Source organism: Mus pahari, chromosome 9 (assembly GCF_900095145.1).
Source record: "Mus pahari chromosome 9, PAHARI_EIJ_v1.1, whole genome shotgun sequence".
Taxonomy (NCBI): Eukaryota; Metazoa; Chordata; class Mammalia; order Rodentia; family Muridae; genus Mus; species Mus pahari.
Genome location: NC_034598.1, coordinates 25,016,792 through 25,028,553, shown reverse-complemented (window position 1 = coordinate 25,028,553; position 11,762 = coordinate 25,016,792). Strand labels below are relative to the sequence as shown.

The 11,762-nt window shown below is 45.0% G+C and overlaps 1 protein-coding gene across 1 annotated transcript in view; it reads left to right on the top strand.

The window, feature by feature from the left end:
- Positions 1-2,004: 2,004 nt before the first annotated feature.
- The window catches only part of Mcu (mitochondrial calcium uniporter), a 170,979-nt gene continuing 161,221 nt past the window's right edge, over positions 2,005-11,762 (top strand). The window contains exon 1 of the mRNA XM_021205230.1: positions 2,005-2,173. Within this exon, the coding sequence (XP_021060889.1) occupies positions 2,027-2,173 (147 nt within the window). The 5' untranslated portion in view covers positions 2,005-2,026. The remainder of the gene's footprint in view (positions 2,174-11,762) is intronic.

Genomic DNA, 11,762 nt, shown 5'->3' with positions numbered 1-11,762 from the left:
AAGAAGAAGAAGAAGAAGAAGAAGAAGAAGAAGAAGAAGAAGAAGAAGAAGAAGAAGAAGAAGAAGAAGAAGAAAACAGTCTAAAACCCAGAGGCCAGACATAGAGAAGGGAGTGCGCAGTGTGGATAAATACCTGAGATGCTTCATTGGTAACTATAGATGGGTAAAAGGCAGTTGTGACTGAAGTTGTTCCAGCAATGCCAAGAATTCCAAATGGGGGGCTTATTGCGTTCAGCTGTTGTGATGGAGTGCATCCCTCAGATTCCAGGTTCTACTTGTTGGAACATAAAGCTCTTTGGGGGTCACCAGGAGAAACCCACCATCTTACTATTCTGGTCAAAGAATTAACCCGGAGTTTTTCCTTTAGTATTTGGCCAAGGAAGCAATTTTAGTCAAACTTTAAAGAATATTATTTGAACAAGTAAAACAAATTTTAATTTTTAAAACTTCACGTAGGGTTATATAACCTACAGTGATGTTTATTAGAATTTTGAAAAATCTATACCTCCCCCCCACACTTGGATTTTAAAAAGGAGCTGAAAGAATTGAGTGGCTGGTAATAACAGACAGCTAGGAAGTCTAAGAAAAGTAGAGGAACAGCAGGTCTCTTTTGTTACACCATACTCAAGGAACCATTGTTAGCAACTTAGTTTCTTGTGTAGTGGTTCTCAACCTTCCTAATGTTATGACCCCTTAATAAAGTTCCTCATACTGTGGTGATCTTAAACCATAGCATTGTTTTTGTTGCTATCTCATATCTGTAATTTTACTACTGCTATGAATCATAACGTAAATTCCTGTGTTTTAGGATAGTCTTGGGAAACTCTTGTGAAAAAAAAACTTTTGACCCAAAAGGTCGCGACCCATAGGTTGAGAAATCTTGTCCTTTGACAAGTAGTGTTTTCAAGAGAAAGTGAGTGGGGCCAGTTCAAGCCAGGCATGATATAGTTCATGCTTGTGATCATAGTACTCAGGCTGAGGCAGGATGGTTATAAGTTCAAGGCTAGTCTGAGTATGTAGTATGACTTAATCGTAAACAAAAATCCTAAGTACTACAACAAAACAACAAAAAAGTGTAATTCTATGCTGGGTGTGATGGTCCATACTTATAACCCCCAGCACTGGGGATGGTGAGGCTGGAGGTGAGTTTGAGGTCATCCTGGGCTACATAATGCATTGCGGGCCAGGCTGGGCAACATAATGACAATCCCCCGCCCCCCCGCCCCCAGCAAAAAAAGTTATTTGCAACTGTGTTCTACTTGCTATCTTAGCAAAATTATGAAACTTGGTTCAACTTTACATGGTTTTATTACATTGCTGGCTTCTTCTGTTTTTTTGTAGTTTATTTTTAAAAGGAGATCAAGGTTAAACTTGGTAACGAACAGTGTTGCTTTTAGAGAGGAATGCCGATCTAAGGGTGCTGGGGAAAAGAATCAGGTGTTTCAATTGTCTAGCGGTCTGTCCATTCAGCCCAATGTCAGGTACTCATTCTGGGAGTTTGAAGCTACAACCATTCTACCTTATGTTATGCTACACAGCACTGCCATTTGGGTCCAACTTTACAATCCAAACGCTATCTGTTATGGATGCTAACTTTAGGCATGCATGCGGACGAGAGTTGTAGCCAACCTCCTTAAAATGACCAGTTGGGTGCTAATGCAGACAACTTAGAACACTCAGAACTCAACTCGGAACAAGCTCTGCACAGGTATCAATTTCCCTAGTTCTCTTATCAAGTCACTTGGTAAAGATTAGCCAAATCGAACGGGCAATCCTTTACTGCTCCATTCCCAGAGGCTCGAATGCCAGAGACCGGTCCCCTAGAATTTGCCCGTAAGGTAACTCTGGAAGTGACAGACAGCCCGAAGCCGGGATTCTCCCGCCTTTTGATTGGGTTTCGCAGAAAGCCCCGCCTCAGAGGCTTGGCTCAGGGCTGCAACTGGCCTGGTGCGGCTGAGTGGCGGGTCTTGGCCACGCCCCTGCCGTCCGCTGCGCTGCCTGGGCCAGCGCCGTTTCCAGTTGAGAGATGGCGGCCGCCGCAGGTAGATCGCTCCTGCTGCTGCTCTGCTCCCGGGGCGGCGGCGGGGGCGCCGGCGGCTGCGGAGCGCTGACTGCCGGCTGCTTTCCCGGGCTGGGCGTCAGCCGCCACCGGCCGCACCAGCAGCACCGGACGGTGAGCGAGCGCGGCTCCGGGGAGGGCGGGGCGGCGTGGGGAGCCGCGGGCAGGCCGGGGCGCCCGGCGACTTCCCTCAACTCGCGGCCGCCCCGGGGTGGCGGGCCACCGAGCCGCCGTGTCCTTCAGCGCCTGCGGCGGCGGCGGAGAAGGCAGGGCGGGTGGACAGGCGGGCGGGAGGCAGGAGAGGAGGAGGAGGAGGGGCGACAGCAGGGATGTTCCCGCAGGACTGGGGACGCCAGGGCGGGGAAGGCACGGGACTTGAACCTCTCCCTGACCCGCCTCCGGGCTCGGTCCCTCCTTCCGTCGTTTCTGACAGCTTTGCTCCGATGCTCCCGAACTGAGCCCGGTGCAAGTTGTCCCCTTCTCTCCTCCTCTGGGCGGGTTGGAGCGTCCGGAGTTGCCGCGGTTGCCGGTGTGTCAGGAGAGCGGCAATGCCATGCTGCTGGGAACTGTCCCCGGAGAGCACCCCGAGACCCCAGGAGGCTGCTGCCTCGCCCTCTCCCGGCCCCCTGGGAACACGCAGGAAGGAAAATCAAACTTTATCCTTCTCTGATCAGGTCCCTGCCCGTGCGTGTTCTGGGAACCAGCTTCCTCGAGGTGGATGCTGCATTGCTTCAGGAGGCAAACACCATCCCCTTGGGTCCTTAAAGGTCCCGGGGGTCCCTTCCGAAGGTTGTGCACGCGTGCCCAAAGGAAGGGCAGCAGGCACCAGAGAGGCGGCATGGCAAGTTGTTCACAGAGGCAGAGATTTGGTGATTCGATTAACCAGTTCTTGCCGGGTTTCATTGCTTGGCAAAGAAGGAATTCTGTCTCAACAGCCTAGGGGCATGTGTATGTGTAGTGTTGGTGGTATGGTACCGGAGCTTGGCATGGAGTTCTTGACCTAACAGGTCAGCAGGTTCCCTTCCTTTGGACTTTCGAGGCCCATACGTGTTGGTCTCTGGCCAACTCTTGAGAGAACAAGTGTAGGTTTAATTTCATAAGGTGAACTTGTGTAGTGTGATGAGAAGGCTCACTGCAGCCGGCCCAATAGAGAAGGTGCTGCCTTCAGCCCGTGCATCATGACCTGTCTTGTTCCGATTCCCTGTCTCCTAAGAGGAAGGGACTGGAGCTTTGCAGAGAGGATAGCCCTAGACCTGTGGTAGCATAAAATTGTGGGAACGCACTATGAAAAGAACCGAGGCGCTGAGAATACAAGATAGTATTGCTATTATTAGCGATAGTGATGGGCCCGAGCCTCCTTACTTTTTCATATTTGGCATACTGACATTGCTTTGCTAAAGCTTTTGGGTGAGAGCCGAGTTTTTCTATAGTTCAATTCTGATTTGCATGTATGATAGCCTCCAGTTATGTTCTCTGAAAGACATACATACAGGCCACCCCCAAAAACGTGATGGCAGTCTTTCCCCTCTGAACTACTGGAAGATTTCCCTAGCTATCTTTGTTTTCCAATGAAGCATCTTCCGATTTTTGCAGTTTGTTCTTAATACTGTTTGGGTGTGGTATTCAAGTGGTGTTTGAAAATGTGTGCCTCAGACGCACCGGTCTGTGCGTGTCTTCCTTGTAGAAGTACTTCAGACAGTATCCTTCTGTGCTATTCTGGGGTGGGTAAAAGTGATGAACTGAATCCGTAACTGAAAGCACAATTAAAAATGAAGTGTTATTTTTGAAGGGCAGAAGTGTTGTCATGGGAATGGTGACTTGTAAATGAATTTAGGAGTCCAAGGTTTGAAAAGAGGTGAACGCGATTGTTTCAACACGTAGAAGCAGATTCTGAATTTCTGTTCCAGTTGCCCTAAAGCCATCATGAATGTATCCCCCATCCGATTTTTCCTATGAGTCTTCGCGTGGCATTCCGTTTTGAAAGATGCCTCTTAGGGATTTAACTCTTGATATTTCAAGCCTGAAATTGAGGCCCAGAAAGGAGAAAGACTTGGCCAAGATTGCACAGCCGGGAAGACTACTGCCCAGGAACTACGAGTCCCCTTTGGTATCCTTTTTATTGTATCCTAAACTACAGTTGCCTTTGGATCGCTCCCTTCTCTTATAAAATTAACCCTTTGTCTGCCAGGGAAGTCTGCGTTCCACAGCCTCCAGGAGTAGGAATCTCTGAGCGGATATGGTCTTGAGACACGTGTGGCCGGAGAGTAGGGAATAAACCATTTGATCCTACCTGGGGAAGGCACTGGGGCTAAGCGGACACAGCCCGTGTGTGCAGCAGATGGCAGTCTGCATCGAACCCGATCACAAGCCCAGCTTGTGGCACTTCTATTCAGCAGTAGTAGGGACAGCAAATTGGAGCCAAGGGTCATAGCTAATAATAGCTGCTGCTTCTTCTTGGCTTGGGCCACCTTTGTTTGTTTGTTTGTTTGAGACAGGGTCTCACTCTATAGCGGAGGCCAAGTGGCCTCTTCTCTTTTTGTTTTTCCTCTCCCTGGTGTTGGGATTATAGGCATGCGCCACCGTGCTCAGCCAGCCAAGAGTGGTCGCTTTAAAAGGAGTGTAGATCAAATAGAACTTGAATAAAATGGTCAATGTGGTTGCACAGTTATAAGCATAACTGTTTATAACTCCCCCATTAAAATGTAGTCCAGCTTCCTCTCCAACACAGGGTTTGAAATCGAGTCTTACTTTGTTGCCCAGGTAGTCCTCTAGTTCCTGACTTTAAAGAGCCCCCCCACCTTGCCTCAGTTTCCCACCTAGCTGAGACTAAAAATGTGCCCCCATGCACTCTGACTTTAGAGCAGCTGTCAACAGAATGCACAGGAGTGAAGATCAATGGCTTTTCCAGGGTTGTTTGTTTGTTTGCTTGTTTTTTACACCATATAGTGTGGCTTTTTTTCTTGTGTAAAGAGCCTGCTATGATCTAACTCCAGAGCACCTACAGTGGCTATAGGTGCGTACCATCCTGTGTGATTAGTGAAGGTGGCTGCTATTTCCAAAGATGCTCCTTGAAGGGGAACTGCCTTTGACTGGGGGCTGTGCAGTTCCTTTGCTAAACCAAACCACTTCATCTCAGATTATGACAGCCTGAATGTTGCCAGTTCCTAGTGGTCAGCCTCTGGGCTCAGTTACAAAATCATAAGCTGCCATTACACTGTTACAGTTTGTAGCTCCTCTTCTTCACACTTTGCAGTGTCCGGGCAGTAATACTATTACAACTTACCTGAGGCTACTTTGTTTAATACACCGATCTTCTCTGCCCCCACTTCCTGTGCCTTGTACCTTCCTGAGGGGAGTATATAGCCAAGGCTGGCTTCCAGCTACCTATTCAGTCAGTCCAAACTGGTCTTGAACTTGCAGTGATCCTCCTACATGGGATCCTGGATGAGAATTCTAGTCTCAAACCCTAATTCTCTTGAGTTTCTCCTGGTCAGAATCTGTTTTTTTTTTTTTTTTTTTTTTCCTATGCTGTATTCATGCACAAAAATTCTCCTGTATTTGAGCTGGCTTCAGCGGTGGCCTCAAGTGTTCCATACATATGTACTGTTAAGCAGATCCTGTGTCTGAGTTTTAGCCATAACAACCCCCAGTCATTCCTCTTATGTCTAAGGTCCATTTTAGGCCAGACACTGACATAAATAAAACTCCTTGCAAGTCTAACTCCCTCACTTAATAAATCTAATAAAACAGAGGAGTGACATATGAGGTTATATTTGTGGCAAATAAAGCCAGGATTGAACTTCCTTTAAATGGAAGGCTTGGTTTATATCTTAACTTTGGTGATTCCTGCCTATTAATTTTTTCCATTCTCCAATCTAAATCCTAATAGAATTTATTACATTCAGGATGCAGACTGACAGTATACTCAATCTGTGAATGACAGTGAAGGTTTCATTTTTGGACTTCCTATCTTACTGGGGAGATAACGCCAAGATGTGTATCTTACTAGTCTTCCCCTCTTGACTTTTTTAGCCTGTTGCCAAGGAAGCCCAATCTGAAATTTTTCTTTAAGCTTGGTGATTGGATGTTACATTTCTTTGTGATGGGTTGGTGCAGAAAGTTGGTACCATCAAGTTAGCTCTGTGGTGACCAGAGCTCATAATCAGTTAAAATAATGATAATTACCCAGATTGTTAGGAATATATGCTTCCATTAGATTCCAAATGTGTTATTTTCTGTCTACTAAAGGATTGGCCTACTGAGGGTCCTGGGTGAATTGATTTAGAACACACTTGTTTTACTTTCATCTTAAAAAAATCTTATTTTGAATCCCGTAAAATATTTTAGTGAATGAACTTGGATTTATTCATCAAATTCTGATTATTCGATCATTTTAAGACTCTGAGGACTTTATCTTATGCTCTGTGAAACTCTTCATACAAGGAAAAAAAAAACTAAACAGAAAATTCACCAGTAAGAATTATGTAGTCAAAGACAATAAATTGACACCTAACCTTTTTCTTTTATTTTGGGGCTGCATATACCTCCTGTTAGGTCTTCTACAATATGATGCCATTATGTGACTATCCACTGGGATTAAGGCCAAGATTGTATTTTAATATTTTAGGATATGTGCTCAGCTTTTGAACCTTTTTTCTTAATTGGACTGATTAATGCTAAGCCCGGGTTTACGGCCACATTAAAACTACTAGAGTATGTTATTCAGAATATTATAATTATTGTACACAAGTAATTCTAGAACAGAACTCAGAAGCCCTTAGAGCCATGGTTCTCAACCTGTGGGTCAAGACCCCTGGGTGGAGTGTTGAACAACCTTTTTACAGGGTCTCCTGAAGCCATTGGAAGACACAAATATTTACAATTCATAGCAGTAGCAAAACTACAGTTATGAAGTAGCAATGAAAATAATGTTATGAGGAACTAACTGTATTAAGGGGTCACAGCATTAGGAAGGTGGAGGACCTCTACCTTAGAGGATGCAGGTGCCTGAGAGTGATGGAATGGATGGATTTTCATGGTATCTGTGAATGCAGAGCTGAGAAGGCCCGTTAGTTTCTCCATTTCCCTGTCCAGTTCTTTTCCTTCTAAATTACATGGCTGTGGATTTTGCTCTAAAGTGTTAACACTGGTTTTGAAAGGTGAGTTGGAAAAAAAAAAAAGTTAACTGGGATGGAATTCCTAGAGTAAGTGCAGAGCGTGAGTCAGACTTGAGCAAGTGTTCTCTGATACGCAGCAAGCTTAAGAAACACCCGCCTGGCCCTGCGAGACGCTCAGGGACTCAAGACACTTACTGCCCTGGCAGAGGACCAGAGGTGGGCTCCCAACACCCATGTCAGGCAGCTCGCAACCTCCTGGCACTTCAGCTCCAGGGTCATCCGGTGCCTCTGGACTTCTCTATGGGCATCTGCAGTGGCACACATGTGCGTACCCGTAATCCACATTCATAATTAAAACCCCCAAAAGCAAATCTTTGAAAAAGCCGTCTCCTGCAGGTTGAAAACAAAGGGGAGAAGCAACCCATTTATTTCTGTGCACTTCGTAAAATGCTTGCAATGAAGACAGCTGTGTAAAAATGAAGGCTGGCATCAAGCAAATTAATTTTAATAAGCCTAGTGAGCTATTGGCCAATAAACTGTATACAGGCTTGAATTTTTTATAGTCATAAAAATATAACTTGGTAAATGATATCACCAACTGGATCTAACAGGATGCTAAAGGGAGCCTTTGTCTGATGCAGTTCTGAAGTAACTAGATAATGGGACATCGTATCTCCGCATCTCTTAAAGGCAATGTGACTTTTTCGAATGGATGTTTTGGGTGATGTTAAATTTATTAGTAAGAAAGTGGTGTTTGACTTCCTCGCATCATTGCTAAAGATTTCCAGCTTTGCATGTTTGCTGCTGTTTATTGCCCAACTGATCATTTGCAGAATCCTCGTATGTAACAAGCTCCGGGAAGTTGCAGAGGTGGACAGCCAGCAGCTCACCGTCCTGACTGTCTTAATAGGTATCGAAATCCTTAAGTTGTCTTGCCTCCCAAGACAGGTCTGTGTCATGCTTCTTGTCTATTCTGAGTGATGTTACAGAGCGTCTCAAGATATTAATGTCTGCTTTAAACTTGGATGCGGAGAAAATTCAAGTGACTGATAAATTGTCAAATAACAATAGAGCCAGCGAGCTAGCTTGCACTACCTGACCTCTGCAGTGTAGAAGGATCCGAGGGCACGGGCAGAGTCCTTTCATTCTCACTGTTAACCCTGCTAGAGGCATTGCTACCCCAGTTTTGTGGGTGCGGACACTGAGGATGGGTTTACTCATCTTTAAGTCCCAGGAAGTGTTTTCAGCACTAGTGATGGGTGGGGGAAACACTTTGGCTTTTGAGCTGAAGCTAATACTGCCTTCCTCTGGCCTCCTGCTCCCCCTGCCTCTCCCTTCTTCCTAAGCATCTGCTGTAGTTTTCCGAGAGACCTCAAGGTCTTTCCTACTGTCTCCAGTCCTTAAATCTTTCCCCGTGTTCCCTTCAGGCGCTAGCTAACTGGCTGACTGCGACTGCAGTCTGAGTCAGGCTTGCTTCCTAGGGGTCTTGGTAATTTAATCCGGAATGCTAAATAGTCCTACTAAACGAGGTAATTGTTGGGTATTGCTTCTATACTGAATAGTTCTGTAACGTTTTCTAGTGGACTCTGTTACAAAATGCTCCACCTACAAAGGTTAAATTACCCAGAATCACTTGGAAATGATGCGTAGACTTTCCTTGTGAGTCATGGTACTAGGGAAGATGGTGCCTTTGGTGGATCAAGCAAGAGTCACAGTGTGGCCAGGGGACATGGTGCAAGCACCTTGATGATTTGTGCTGGTGCTTTTTAAATGTAGTTTCTCTCTCTGAGACAGGGTCTCTCTATGTAGGCCGTGCCTGTACAGGCTGGTCTTGTACCTACAGAGATCCGCTTGCCTCTGTCGTCTGGGTGGTCCTGGGATTAATGGCACGGGGTACAATGCCAGGTCTTTTTTGCTTGTAGAGGTTGAGTGGGAGCGGTGGGTACTACTTGTTGGAAGCGGGAAGGCTTCCCCGAGGTGGCCTCACAGTGCTAAAATGTGAAGCAATGTATGCATGTGGGTCTGGAAAAGCGCGGTTGGTGTTTCAGGTCATGGAGATGTAGTACAACCGTGTACATTCAGCACAGTATGGACAAGATCAGATAAGGTGAGTGATGGTGGTGATACCAATAATAATACTTATCAGCTTCACCATGTACTTTATATTTAATCTTTAGTTTTTGAGTTACCTCAAGATGTGAGTAATCATTTTACAGATAGTAAAACTGAGTTACCTCTGATCGGTTAAGTGATCTGTCCGGGACCATAGTTGAGAACACTTGTTTAGGACCACACACTAGCAAAAGCACACTTGGTACGTCATCCTGAGCGAGCCTGGCTCCAGCCTCTGTGATAGTCAAGTGTATCAGTCTGTGAGCATGAAGTGACTTGCAAAGGAGCTGAAAGTTTATTCTGTACAGCAGAGGCCCTTTGTGGGCCAACACCATCTTGGAACGTGTCAGAGATGTTCTATCGCGTGTATATGCGAATGCCTTTGTACAGGTTAAACTGAAGAAACATGCGTGGTTTCCTTTCTGCTTAAGAGGGACTTACTAGGGACTCTTTGAAGTTGATTTTACAACTGAGGAAGCCATGGCTTGAAAAGTACAAAAATCCAACCTTGTCAATTGGGTTGCTGAGGACACAGAGCAGGAGGATCCTTTGAGCATGTGTATGCTTTTACACAGGTCATGCTGGCTTTGCTGTAAAGGGTAGGTAGAGGGTGGGACCAGAGAGGTAGACAGCAGTAAAGGGCCAGCCAGTTCAGTGGCTCAGGAAGAGATGCTGAACTAGGACATCAGCTAGAGATAGGAGAGACAGGATAGAGAGTAGGGAACCAAGAACTTGTGCATTAGAATTGATGGGCTATGTCTGTTTGCCAAGCTCCTCGCCAGCACCAGGTTGAGGCTAGTTTAATTCAAGGTCCGACTTTACTCCTTCGGCACAAAGATTATTTCTTGATGTCTGAAAGTTCCCTTTTTATATTCTAACTAAATATGCTCCTTTGCTTTGCGTTCTTTTCTGGGCTTCTATTTTTGTATTAAAATGTGCTGTTGTGCTTTTATTAAGTCACTTTTACATTTCTGTATCAAGTCAGACACCTGCCTTCTCACATACCTGCCTTCCCCCTCTTCCCCATTGACTTTAGATTTTCTCAGTGGTATGAGAATGTCCACACAGCGTGGAGAGCACTCAGCAAATCTCTGGACAAAGGCTGCATTCTGTGTGCTTTACGTCCCTGTCATAGCTCTGTGCAGTGGCCCTTTGTACTGTGCTCATCAGAGGAGGGACTTTAGAGTAATTTTCCTGGACTTAGTTCTTCTTAGCTTTCTGTCTTGTTTTGTATGTATTGATAAAGAGCTCTTTAATGGCTATAGCTTTTGGTCCCCTTAAGGGACTATTGAATATGGTATGGTAATAGCCTTGTCTTTCCTTTTTCTTTTCCTTTAATTTTTTTTTTGAATTGGCAAATAAAAACTATACCTATATCTGCTTATGAATAACTGTTATGAGATGTTTTGGTTTGTGTGCACACTGCGTTATGTTCAAATAAATAAATGTACCCATCTCCTTAAACATTTATTTTCACGTTGGGAGAACTTGCAAATCAAGCACATGGTTGTCTAATGTCTCCGTGTAGTAGAATGCCATTTCTCCTTAAGGAGGCATTCCTAATCTCGAGGTTCTTTTTTTTTTTCTTATTAAAAATTTACTCATCTTCCTTTCTACACTAGAAACATAAATACAGATGATTTCTGGTTCTTCTACTCCCCTCACTGCTTAAGGGCTAAAGAGCAAAATGAAAACAAAATATCTGGAGTTGTTCATTTAAAAAGTACAGCTCTCTGGTATTCTAGGGATTATAATATCAATGTGGGCATCTGTTTCTTTGGTAACTGTGACAGTCTTTCAGGCATTGGGACATCTCTATAGAAGAGGGGGTGCTTGTGATGCTGTCGGCGAAATCCCCAGAGAACGGAGAGCTGTACCATCGGGCTGTTGTTAGTTTTCTGATATACTTAAATGAAGAGGTGGTAAATGTGCTTATATTTGTGTGTAATGGAAGTTTCCATGTGGTACAGTAGTCACTAGTTGGAGCCATGGAGCTCCCTCCATGTATACTCTGTGGTTGGTGGTTTAGTCCCTGGGAGCTCTGGGGGGTGTCCAGTTAGTTGATACCATTCTTCCTATGGGGTTGCAAACTCCTTCAGCTCCTTCAGTCCTTCCCCTAGCTCTTCCATTGGGGAAGAGGAATGGGATAGGGCAGGGGTTTACAGAAGGGAAACCAGGAAGGGGGATATAATTTGAAATGTAAATGAATAAAATGATTAATTAAAAAAAAGTCAGTAGTGTGAGCTCTCTTCTTTTTTCCATGAACTTGAGCAAAATACTTAACCTCTTTGGTCTTTTTTTTTTTTTTTAAAAAAGATTTATTTATTTATTATATGTAAGTACACTGTAGCTGTCCTCAGACACTCCAGAAGGGGGCGTTAGATCTTGTTACGGATGGCTATGAGCCACCATGTGGTTGCTGGGATTTGAACTCCAGACCTTCGGAAGAGCAATCGGGTGCTCTTACCCACTGA